This window comes from Cetorhinus maximus, unplaced genomic scaffold (genome assembly GCF_964194155.1).
Source record: "Cetorhinus maximus unplaced genomic scaffold, sCetMax3.hap1.1 HAP1_SCAFFOLD_4297, whole genome shotgun sequence".
Classification (NCBI taxonomy): Eukaryota; Metazoa; Chordata; class Chondrichthyes; order Lamniformes; family Cetorhinidae; genus Cetorhinus; species Cetorhinus maximus.
The window spans coordinates 1-12,425 of NW_027600201.1; the positions used below are offsets into that span (position 1 = coordinate 1).

A 12,425-nucleotide genomic window follows, 5' to 3' on the forward strand; every position below is an offset into this window, starting at 1 on the left:
CAGTGAGACAGAGGGCGGGAGACAGACAGAGGGACAGGGAGACAGAGGGCGGGAGACAGACAGAGGGACGGGGAGACAGAGAGACAGGGAGACAGAGGGACAGGGAGACAGAGGGCGGGAGACAGACAGAGGGACAGGGAGACAGAGGGACAGTGAGACAGAGGGACAGGGAGACAGAGGGACAGTGAGACAGAGGGCGGGAGACAGAGGGACAGGGAGACAGAGGGCGGGAGACAGACAGAGGGACGGGGAGACAGAGGGACAGGGAGACAGAGGGACAGGGAGACAGAGGGACAGGGAGACAGAGGACGGGAGACAGACAGAGGGACAGAGAGACAGTGAGACAGAGGGAAAGAGAGACAGAGGGACAGGGAGACAGAGGACGGGAGACAGACAGAGGGACAGAGAGACAGAGGGACAGGGAGACAGAGGGCGGGAGACAGACAGAGGGACAGAGAGACAGAGGGACAGAGAGATAGAGGGCGGGAGACAGACAGAGAGACAGAGAGACAGAGGGACAGAGAGATAGAGGGCGGGCGACAGACAGAGGGACAGAGAGACAGAGGGACAGAGAGATAGAGGGCGGGAGACAGACAGAGGGCGGGAGACAGACAGAGGGACAGAGAGACAGAGGGACAGAGAGATAGAGGGCGGGAGACAGACAGAGGGACAGAGAGACAGAGGGCGGGAGACAGACGGCGGGAGACAGACAGGGGGCGGGAGACAGACAGAGGGACAGGGAGACAGACAGAGGGACAGGGAGACAGAGGGACAGGGAGACAGAGGGCGGGAGACAGACAGAGGGACAGAGAGACAGAGGGACAGGGAGACAGAGGGACAGGGAGACAGAGGGCGGGAGACAGACAGAGGGACGGGGAGACAGAGGGACAGGGAGACAGAGGGACAGGGAGACAGAGGACGGGAGACAGACAGAGGGACAGAGAGACAGTGAGACAGAGGGAAAGAGAGACAGAGGGACAGGGAGACAGAGGACGGGAGACAGACAGAGGGACAGAGAGACAGAGGGACAGGGAGACAGAGGGCGGGAGACAGACAGAGGGACAGAGAGACAGAGGGACAGAGAGATAGAGGGCGGGAGACAGACAGAGAGACAGAGAGACAGAGGGACAGAGAGATAGAGGGCGGGTGACAGACAGAGGGACAGAGAGACAGAGGGACAGAGAGATAGAGGGCGGGAGACAGACAGAGGGCGGGAGACAGACAGAGGGCGGGAGACAGACAGAGGGACAGAGAGACAGAGGGACAGAGAGATAGAGGGCGGGAGACAGACAGAGGGACAGAGAGACAGAGGGCGGGAGACAGACGGCGGGAGACAGACAGGGGGCGGGAGACAGACAGAGGGACAGGGAGACAGACAGAGGGACAGGGAGACAGAGGGACAGGGAGACAGAAGGCGGGAGACAGACAGAGGGACAGAGAGACAGGCAGTGACAGGCAGAGACAGGCAGTGACAGGCAGAGACAGTCAGACAGAGACAGGCAAACAGAGACAGGCAGAGACAGACAGGCAGAGACAGGCAGTGACAGACAGAGACAGTCAGACAGAGACAGGCAAACAGAGACAGGCAGGCAGAGACAGGCAGAGACAGGCAGGCAGAGACAGGCAGACAGAGACAGGCAGAGACAGGCAGACAGAGACAGGCAGACAGAGACAGGCAGAGACAGGCAGACAGAGACAGGCAGCAATAAAGGAAATGAACGAATGAATTGAAAATCTGCAAGTTGGCCTTTACCAGTCGCGGCGTCCACAGGGAACACAATCACGCGATCACCGCTAAGGTGCGGGTCACAAGGTCTGCAGGGTTTACCGAGGGACACGGCAGGGGCCGAGGGAGGAGGGGCCGTCCTTCCGAGGGATGTCCGGAGTCAGCCGCCCTCGCTGTGTGTGTGTGTGTGTGGGGTGGGGGGGAGGGTCTGGAGTCACGTGTCGGGCCGGACCGGGTAAGGAGGGGCAGATTTCCCTCCCTCCCTCCCCCGATAGGTGGGCGAGGTGAGGGTGGAGGGTGGAGGGAATAATGAGGGAACCGGGTGGGGTTTATTCTTTGAAACAACAATCGGTGAGAGTTGAGAGTAGTTTTCTTAAAAAAATCCCACCGGCTCCCAGGGAGAGAGATCGGGAGAGGGAGGGGGAGTGGGGGGGGTGGGGGGTGGGGAAGACGAGGGTCCGGGAGGGTCTGAAGGGAGGAGGGGGTGTGGGGTGGGGTGGGGTGTGGGGGGGGGAAGAGGATCCCAATTGTCCCGTTGACCAGCGGCGTAGGTGGGGACTGAGAGAGAGCGGGAGCGCGGAGAGCTCGGGGAACTCGAAGGGCCGGATCCCATAGGTCAGGAGCTCCGCTTTGTTATGTGTGACCCACGGGTGTTGGTGGGGTGGGGGGGGGGGGTCGAGTAAGATTGGGGAAGGCGCCCAAAGGTTGGCGTGGGGGGTGAAAATGGGGGGATTCATGGGGCACTGGCAGTGGTACTGGGGGAAAGCTGGGCTGAATGCCCGGCTGGGGACCAGTGCAGGGTTGGGGATAGGGCAGGGCAACAATGGCACTAGGTCGGGGCGCTCATTCGGTGACCTCCTCCTGTGCCGCCTGAGATCTCTTTCTCTCCGATGGCCCGTGAGCTGGGGGCGGGGGGGGAGGTGGAGCAGCAGCAGGCTCGAGGGGCCGAATGGCCTCTACTCCTGCTCCTGATTTCGTGCGTCCGCACGCGAGAGAGTCGGGGGGGGGAACCGGAGGCCGAAAAAAGGGACGGGGGGCGATTCCTTACCTGGTTGAACAGCGGCCTGGACCCTCCCATTCCCGGGAGGAGGATCCCCTGGATGGGACGGGCGGCGATCTGGCCGGCCTGAGCCCCCCTGGCCCTCTGGCCCTCCGCCGGCCGGCCCGAGGCCCAGCCGGGGCTCCGGGCTGACCCCACCTCCTCCCCCTCCTCCTCTTCCTCCTCCTCCTCCTCCTCCTCCTCCGCCTCCGCCTCGCTCCCCCTCGAGCCCGGCCGGCTCCCCTGCTGCCCGGGCGCGCCATCTTCCCGGGCCGACCTGCCCCTCATGAACTTGAAGAGGTTCCCCCTCCTCCGCGACTTCCGCTTCTTGGGCCCTGGGGCCGAGGAGGAGGGGCCTGGCGTCTGTGGGTCAGCCTGCGGTGTCCTGGAGACCGACAGAGAGAGAGAGAAAGAGAGAGAGAGGGTGTCAACTAAGGCCTCAGGCTTCAATCCCGGCCTAGTGCTCAGTCACTTGGCCTCACGCCATGAGGGCCACACAGGGAGGGAGGGAGGGAGGGAGGAAGGCCTCAGGCTTCAATCCCGGCCTAGTGCTCAGTCACTTGGCCTCACGCCATGAGGGCCACACAGGGAGGGAGGGAGGAAGGCCACAGGCTTCGATCCCGGCCTAGTGCTCAGTCACTTGGCCTCACACCATGAGGGCCACATAGGGAGGGAGGAAGGAAGGCCTCAGGCTTCAATCCCGGCCTAGTGCTCAGTCACTTGGCCTCAAGCCGTGAGCGCCACACAGGGAGGGAGGGAGGAAGGCCTCAGGCTTCAATGCCGGCCTAGTGCTCAGTCACTTAGCCCCGCGCCATGAGGGCCACACAGGGAGGGAGGGAGGGAGGCCTCAGGCTTCGATCACGGCCTAGTGCTCAGTCACTTGGCCTCACACCATGAGGGCCACATAGGGAGGGAGGGAGGAAGGCCTCAGGCTTCGATCCCGGCCTAGTGCTCAGTCACTTGGCCTCACGCCATGAGGGCCACACAGGGAGGGAGGGAGGAAGGCCTCAGGCTTCGATCCTGGCCTAGTGCTCAGTCCCTTGGCCTCACGCCATGAGGGCCACACAGGGAGGGAGGGAGGAAGGCCTCAGGCTTCGATCCTGGCCTAGTGCTCAGTCACTTGGCCTCACGCCATGAGGGCCACACAGGGATGGAGGGAGGAAGGCCTCAGGCTTCGATCCCGGCCTAGTGCTCAGTCACATGGCCTCACGCCATGAGGGCCACACAGGGAGGGAGGGAGGAAGGCCTCAGGCTTCAATCCTGGCCTAGTGCTCAGTCCCTTGGCCTCACGCCATGAGGGCCACACAGGGAGGGAGGGAGGAAGGCCTCAGGCTTCGATCCCGGCCTAGTGCTCAGTCACTTGGCCTCACGCCATGAGGGCCACACAGGGAGGGAGGGAGGAAGGCCTCAGGCTTCGATCCCGGCCTAGTGCTCAGTCACATGGCCTCACGCCATGAGGGCCACACAGGGGGGAGGGAGGGAAGGTGGGAGGCATGGTAGTCTGAGTGAGGCCTACTTACCCCTCGCTGTCCGGGATGACCTTCCAGTTGTAAAAACTCTCCAGGCCCTCGTCCAGTTTCGAACCCGCGCCATTCTCCTCCCCCTTCTCCACCAGCGGAACGTTCTAGAAGGGACCAGACGGAGGACATTTCGGGTTAACGCCATAGGCGATCCAGCTGAAGGACTAGGACAGGCTCGAGGAGAGGCCCTCCTCCTGTTCCTCCGTAACAGGCTCGAGGAGGAGGGGCTGAATGGCCTCCTCCTGTTCCTGTGTAACAGGCTCGAGGAGGGGGGCTGAATGGCCTCCTCTTATTCCTGTGTAACAGGCTCGAGGAGGGGGGTTTGTAGTCTGCAGTTGGCATTAGGGAAACCTCCAGTTTAAATTCTGTAGCTGCCATCCTTAAGCAGGGCTTTTCCTCAAGGCTTCGAGGGAAGGAGCAGCTTAATTAAGAACTACCTGAAACGGGGTCCTCGACAAGGGGCTTAGATGGGCCTCCTGTGTTAGGGGTGTATATAAGCAGCCAACGTGGTGTGACTTAGCACTTGAGTGCGACTCTCAATAGAGTTGAGCGCTTAAGGGGGCTAAGCGGGGAAAGGGAAAGAGGCGTTGGTTTGCCTTTTGCCAAGACACTTTCAGCCTCCGGGATTCGATTCTCGCCCCGCTACAGGAGGAGAAGCTGGTTAATTGGTGACTATCTGCCAAGCGCTTAAGGTCTACCCCGTTCCTAAGGCTCAGAATAGCGTGGTTCGAGCGAGAGGTGAGCGGGAGAGGATTAAAAAACGGTGCGGATCGAGAGACCCACTTGCAGCCACCCCAGCGGCGGGGGTGACGTCGCGAAGCACAACGATTGCAGGGAAAGCATGCTGATTGGCGGGTAGGGTTGGTGAGTATTTCTAGTCCTTAAAGTAAAGGCACGATCTTTAGCTTGCGTTTAGGGTCTCTCGTCCTTTTATTCTTAAAAATAGCTAGTTAAGCATGAGATCGAAACTGGTGTCCAAAAAAAATTAATTTCAATAAAGCGTAAAGAGCGGGGGGAACTCTTCAAGCATAAAGATCAGGGATACCAGAGTGATTAGCTAATAAATTGGATACAATACGATAGCGGTGGCAGGATGGGTGACGTGTTGCTGCTGCAGCACGTGGGAGCTGCCGGACACATAAGGCGATCCAGAGGGAACACGTCGGTCCTCAGCGTTTGCAGCTCGAGGGGCTTCGGATCCGAGTTGAGGGTCCGGAGGCCGAGCTGCAGACAGGACGCCCTTAAGACATTAGGGAGGGGTGGGGGGGGGGAAAGAGTTTACCTGGACACTTTGCTCCAGGAGGTGGTCGCACCCCTCAGATTAGGGTCATTCAAATTTGGTCTGCAATCAGGGACAGGAGGGGGTCGAGGCGAGGCAGGTATGGGGTGGGGGAAGGGGAGGGAGCGTTCGAGGAGCCTCATCCCCCTGCGATTCTCCCAACGGTCAGGAGGTTCTCACAAGCGGCGTGGGCGAGAGCGGGGACTGCAGGGAGGATGAGTGAACTCAACCACGGCACCGTGGTACAGGGAACCATTCAAGTAGGGGGGAGGAAATAGGAACCTGGTAGTGGTAGGGGTCAGTATAATTAGGGGGATAGATATTGCCACGAGCGTGAGTCCCGAAGGCTGTGTTGCCTGCCCGGTGCCGGGGTTGAGGACATCTCTTCAGGGCTGGAGAGGAACTTGGAATGGGAGGGGAGGGGATCCAGTTCTCATCGTCCACGTTGGTACCAACGACGTTGATGGGACTGGAAAGGAGGCTCTGCTGAAAGAGTTTGAACAGTTCGGAGCCAAAATAAAAAAGCAGAACCTCCAAGGTCATAATCTCGGGATTACCACCTGAGCTAGGGGCAAAATGGCGTAGGGTAAATATAAAGTCAAGGGGTTAAACGCGTGGTTCAGAGGTTGGTGTGGGAGGAAACGGGTTTCGGTTCATGGGGCACTGGCACCAGTGCTGGGGTAGGAGGGAGCTGTTCCACTGGGACGGGCTTCACTTGAACCACGCTGGGACCAGTGTCCTGGCGAATCGAACAACTAGGGCTATAGAGAGGGCTCTACACTAAATAGAGGGGGGGGCAGGGGAGGGCTCTGGAGAGGGTATACATACGCTTACAAAGCTAAAGGACGTGGCAGGGCAGCGACTTAGGTAATGATTCCCAGGGTGTGACAGGAAGGGACAGAGTGTACAAACAGCAGCAAATAGGGTCAAAGGGGGAAGAAACTGTAGAAAGGCAAAAATGAATGGCTCTTTGCTTAAACGCTTGTCATATTCGTAACGAAATAAATGAATTAATGGCACAAATAGAGGTTAATGGGTACGATCTTAAAGCCATTACGGAGACGTGGTTACAAAGGAGATCAAAGCTGGGAACTAAATATTCAGGGGTATGTGACTTTTTGAAAGGAGAGACAGGAAGGAAAGGGTGGTGGGGTAGCTTTGTTAATACGAGTTGGAATAAGTACAATAGCAAGAAAGGATCTTGGATCGGAAGGTGTGGTATCTATACAAGTGGAGCCAAGAAATAACAAGGGGAGGACGACGCTGGTGGGAGAAGTCAACAGGCCCCCTAACAGTAGCTATACTGGTCTTTTGGTTCAAGCTGGTTTATTCTCATGACCATTCCTGTAACTCTTTTGAGTTATCAACAGATCGCATGTAACTCTTTCGAGTACATTCACAGTTCTTGGTTTCCGGGAGTGGGACATGAACCCACAACCTTCTGATTCAAAGGCGAGGGTGCTATGAACTGAGCCACAGCTGACACCCCCTAACAGTAGCTATACTGTAGGACAGAGAATAAATCAGGAGATAATGAGGTCATGTAAAAAAGGCTGTACATCAATCATGGGTGACTTAAATCTTCACGTCGATTGGGAAAATCAAATTGGCAGAGGTAGCCACGAGCAAGAATTTATAGAGTGTATTCGGGACAGTTTCCTGGAACAATATGTTGTGGATCCAACCAGGGATCAGGCTGTTTTGGATCTGGTAATGTGCAATGAGGCAGGTTTAATAAATGATCTCAGTGTAAAGGATCTCCTAGGAAACAGTGACCATAATATGGTAGAATTTAGCATTCAGTTCGAGAGCGAGAAACTTGGGTCAGAAACAACTGTGCTAAACTTAAATAAGAGTAATTACAAAGGAAGGAGGGCAGAGTTGGCTGGAGTGGACCGGGAGAGGAGTTTAGCAGAAAAGACGGTTGATGAACTATGGCAGACGTTTAAGGAAATAGTTTGTGTCTCACAACAAAGATATATCCCAGTGAGGAAGGAGGATTCTAGGAAGGGGATAAACCAACCATGGTTAACCAAGGGAGTTAAGGACAGTATCAAATTGAAAGAAAAATGAATGTGGCAAAGATTAGTGGTAAGCCAGAGGATTGGGAAAGTTTTAAAAGCTAACAAAAGATGACCAAAAAATAAATAAAGAGAGAGAGAAATTAAACTTTGAGGGTAAACTAGCAAGTAATATAAAAATGGACAGTAAGAGCGCCTTTAAATATATAAAAAGGAAGAGAGAGACCAAAGTGAACATAGGCCCCTTAGAGAATGAGGCTGGAGAATTAATAATGGGGAACCAGGAAATGGCAGAGGAGTTGAATAAATACTTTGCTTCAGTCTTCACAGTAGAAGATACTAATAGCATTCCAAAAATACTGAATAATCAAGGGGCAAAAGGTGGGGGGAGGGAGGAAATGAATTCAATAACTATCACTGGGGATAAAGTACTAGGGAAACTAATGGGGCTAAAGGCTGATAAGTCCCCTGGACCTGATGGGTTGCATCCGAGGATATTAAAGGAAGTAGCTGCAGAGATAGTGGGTGCGCTGGTAGTAATCTTCCAAGAATCCTTAGATTCTGGAAAAGTCCCAGAGGATTGGAGAGTGGCCAATGTTAACACTCTTATTCAAAAAGGGAGGGAGACAATTAAACAGGTAACTCTAGGGCAGTTCGCTTAACATCTGTCATTGGGAAAATGTTGAGAGTCTATTATAAAGGATGTAATAGCAGAGCATTTAGAAATACATAATCTAATCAGGCAGAGTCAGCATGGATTCATGAAGAGGAAATCAAGCCTCACAATTTTATTAGAATTCTTTGAGGAGGTAACAAGCAGGATAGATAAAGGGGAACCAGTAGATGTGATATATTTGGATTTCCAAAAGGCGTTCGATAAGGTACCACACGTAAGACTATTTAATAAGATAAGATCCCATGGTGTTGGGGGCAGTATATGAGCATGGAGAGAGGACTGGCTAACGAATAGAAGACAGAGAGTTGGGATAAGGGGGGCATTTTCGGGATGGGAACCTGTAACTAGTGGAGGGCCACAGGGATCAGTGCTGGGGCCACAATTATTTACAATATACATTCATGACTCGGATGAGGGAAGTGAATGTACTACAGCCAAGTTTGTGGATGACACACAAATAGGTGGGAAGGTAAGTGGTGAGGATGACACCAGGAGTCTACAGAGGGATAGAGACAGGTGAGGTGAGTGGGCAAAAACTTGGCAGGTGGAATATAATGTGGGAAAGTGTGAGGTTCTGCACTTTGGCAGGAAGAATAGAGGAGCTGAATATTATTTAAATGTAGAAAGGCTGCAGAAAGCTGCAGCACAGAGGGATTTGGGGGTCCTCGTGCATGAATCACAAAAAGCTAACAGACAAGTTCAGCAGGTAATAGGGAAGGGAAATGGGATGTTGGCCTTTATTTCAAAGGGAATGGAGTATAAAAATAGGGAAGTCTTGCTAAAACTAGACAAGGCACCGGTTAGACCACACCTAGAATACTGTGGACAGTTTTGGTCCCCTTATCTAAGGAAAGATATCCTGGCATTGGAGGCAGTCCAGAGAAGGTTCACTAGGTTGATCCCGGGGATGGAGGGATTTTCTTATGAGGAGAGGTTGAGTAGGTTGGGCCTGTACCCATTGGAGTTTAGAAGAATGAGAGGCGACCTTATTGAACCATATAAGATTCTTAGGGGGCTTGACAGGGGAGATGCTGAGAGGTTGTTTCCCCTTGTGGGAGAGTCTAGGGACCAGAGGGGATAATCTCAGAGTAAGGGGTCGCCCATTTAAGACAGAGATGAGGAGGAATTTCTTCTCTCAGAGGGTAGTGAATCTGTGGAATTCTTTACCGCAGAGGGCTGTAGAGGCTGGGTCATTAGGTATATTCAAGGCTGAGATAGACAGGTTTTTAATCAGTCAGGGAATCAAGGGCTATGGGGAAAAGGCAGGAAAGCGGAGTTGAGGATTATCAGATCAGCCACGATCTCATTGAATGGCGGAGCAGACTCGATGGGCCGAATGGCCTACTTCTGCTCCTACGTCTCCTGGGGGTTGAATGGCCCCCTCCTGGTCCTGTGTGAGAGACTCGAGGGGCTGAGTGGCCTCCTCCTCCTGTGTCACAGGCCCGAGGGGCTGAATGGCCTCCTCTTGTTCCCTGCATCCACGGGCTCGAGGGGCTGAATGGCCTCCTCCTGTTTCCCCCCAGGTGCCCCGCACACTCACGTTGAGCTTTGTCGGAGGTTGCCGGTTGTTTCTGCGGGGTCTCGGGCGGACTCTGGTCTGATGTTCCAGTTTCCTCCCCTCCGTGGGGAGATCGGCGAGGGTCTCGAGGGAGCGGGACTGCTGGCTGCTGGTGGTGGAGGTGGAGAGTCTCCCCGAGACAGAGTCATCTTCAGTCATCCTGTCCAACTCCAACTCGCTGAGACCTGGGGGGAGAAACGCACAGCGCGCAGAGTGTGTGAGAGAGAGAGAGCGCGGAGAGGGTTCGGACACCGGAGAGAGGGGAACGGTAGGGAGTACGGGAGAGGAGAGCGTGCAGGGATTGAGAGCGGAGGGTCGCAGGGAGAGAGAGATGGGAGAAGCAGAGTGTCACAGGCAAAGATAGAGAGAGAGAGGAGGGAGAAGCGGATGGGTGGGGGGGTGCGAAGGAGCGAGAGAGAGAGAGATTGTGAGACAGGGAAAGAGAGAGGTAGAAAGAGAGAAAGGAAGGGGGAGAGGAAGAGAGGTAGAGGGAGGGAGAGAGAGACAAAGAGAGAGACAAAGAGAGAGAGACAGAGAGAGAGAGACAAAGAGAGAGAGACACACAAAGAGAGAGAGAGAGACAGAGAGAAAGAGAGAGGGAGAGGCAAAGGGAGAGAGAGACAAAGACAGAGAGAGATGGAAACAGAGTCGGAGAAAGACAGAGAAAGAAACAAAAAGAGAGAGACACAGAGAGAGAGAGAGAGAGAGACAGAGAGAAAGAGAGAGACAGAGAGAAAGAGAGACAGAGAGAAAGAGAGAGGGAGAGGCAAAGGGAGAGGGAGACAAAGACAGAGAGAGATGGAAACAGAGAGATGGAGACAGAGTCGGAGAAAGACAGAGAAAGAGACAGAAAGAGAGAGGAGGCAGAGAGGCAGAGAAAGAGGCAAAGGGAGAGAAAATGCAGAGAGAGAGATGGAGAAAGAGAGAGAGATGGAGACAGAGTCAGAGAAAGAGAAAGGAGACAGAGAGAGCGAGAGACAGAGAGAGAGAGAGAGGGAGACAAAGAGAGAGAGACAGAGAGAGTGAGAGACAAAGAGAGAGAAAGAGAGAGAGAGAGACAAAGAGAGAGATGGAAACAGAGAGATGGAGACAGAGTCGGAGAAAGACAGAGAAAGAGACAGAAAGAGAGAGGAGGCAGAGAGAGAGATGGAGAAAGAGAGAGAGATGGAGACAGAGTCAGAGAAAGAGAAAGGAGACAGAGAGAGAGAGACAGAGAGAAAGAGAGAGAGACAAACAAAGGGAGAGATGCGGAGAGAGGGGGACAGAGAGAGTGAGGGTAGAAAGAGAAAAGAGAGAAAGACAGAGAGAGGCAGAGAGAGAGATGGAGGAAGAGAGAGAGAGATGGAGGCAGCCAGAGAAAGAGAGACAAAAAGAGAGAGGAGACAGAGAGAGAGAGAGAGAGAGAGAGACAAAGGGAGAGACAGAAAGAGACAGAAAGACAGAGAGAGAGAGAGCGAGAGAGACAAGGGCGGAGAGAGGCAGGGAGACAGAGAACGAGGCAAAGGGAGAGATCCAGAGAGAGGGAGACGGAGTGAATGAGACATAGAGAGAGGGGAGACAGAGCGGCAGAGGGAGGCAGAGGGACAGAGGGAGGGATGTCGAGGGAGGGAGGGAACGTTGAACTCACTGAGGAAGGTAGAGACGGGTCTGATCTTCCGACTGTGAACTGTCTGTCTCCGAATCGCCAGGGTATCCTAGAACGTTAGAAACACCACATTTCACCAGCCGCGTGTGTGTGCCCAGGACTGCATCGCTCCCTCCTCACCACTGTAACGAAGATAGGAGCAGGAGGAGGCCATTCGGCCCCTCTCCAGCCTGCTACGCCCCTCACCCCACCATTCAATAAGACCATGGCTGACCTGTTTGTGGTTTAACTCCACTTTCCTGTCACTGTCCCCACCATCCCCTCGTCGATGGAGAGTCTGTCTCACTCGGGACTCCAGTATATTCAGTGTCCCGCTCTCTCTCTCCGGGGGAGGGGGGGAGGAGAGAGAGAGAGAGAGAGAGAGTTCCACAGACCGACCACCCTCCGGGAGAGGAAATCCCTCCTCGTCTCCGTCTCCGATGGGGGAGACCCCGGCTTCTCTACCCCATCCCCCCTTTCAACAAGCCATAACACACCATTTACTTTCCTGATCTCCTGACTCATCGACCAGGACCCCCAGATCCCTCCGCGCCACAAGAGTTCTGCAGTCTGCAATAGAGGCATAGACTATTTTCTAAATGGGGAGAGAATTGAGAAATCTGGAGTGCAAAGGGACTCGGGAGTCCTAGTCCAGGATTCTCTTTAAGGTTAACTTGCAGGTTGAGTCGGTAGTTAGGAAGGCAAATGCAATGTTGGCATTTATTTCGAGAGGACTAGAATATAAAAGCAGGGATGTGCTGCTGAGGCTTTATAAGGCTCTGGTCAGACCACATTTAGAATATTGTGAGCAATTTTGGGCCCCGTATCTCAAGGAAGGATGTGCTGGCCCCTGGAGAGAGGTCCAGAGGAAGGTTCACGAGAACGATCCCAGGAATGAAAGGCTTAACATATTGAGGAAGGTTTGAGGACTCTGGGTCTATACTCGATGGAGTTTAGAAGGATGAGGGCGGTGGGGGGGGGG

The 12,425-nt window shown here is 54.4% G+C and overlaps 1 protein-coding gene across 1 annotated transcript; it reads right to left on the reverse strand.

The window, feature by feature from the left end:
- Window positions 1-2,774: 2,774 nt before the first annotated feature.
- Window positions 2,775-11,507, reverse strand: LOC144678445 (capping protein, Arp2/3 and myosin-I linker protein 3-like; the record flags this gene model as incomplete). Its single annotated transcript, XM_078538224.1, has 4 exons — window positions 11,447-11,507; window positions 9,802-10,004; window positions 4,286-4,389; window positions 2,775-3,150 (listed from the first exon to the last, which is right to left on the reverse strand). Coding segments are annotated over exons 2-4 (657 nt in total), but the record flags the coding sequence as incomplete, so codon positions are not given.
- Window positions 11,508-12,425: the final 918 nt, after the last annotated feature.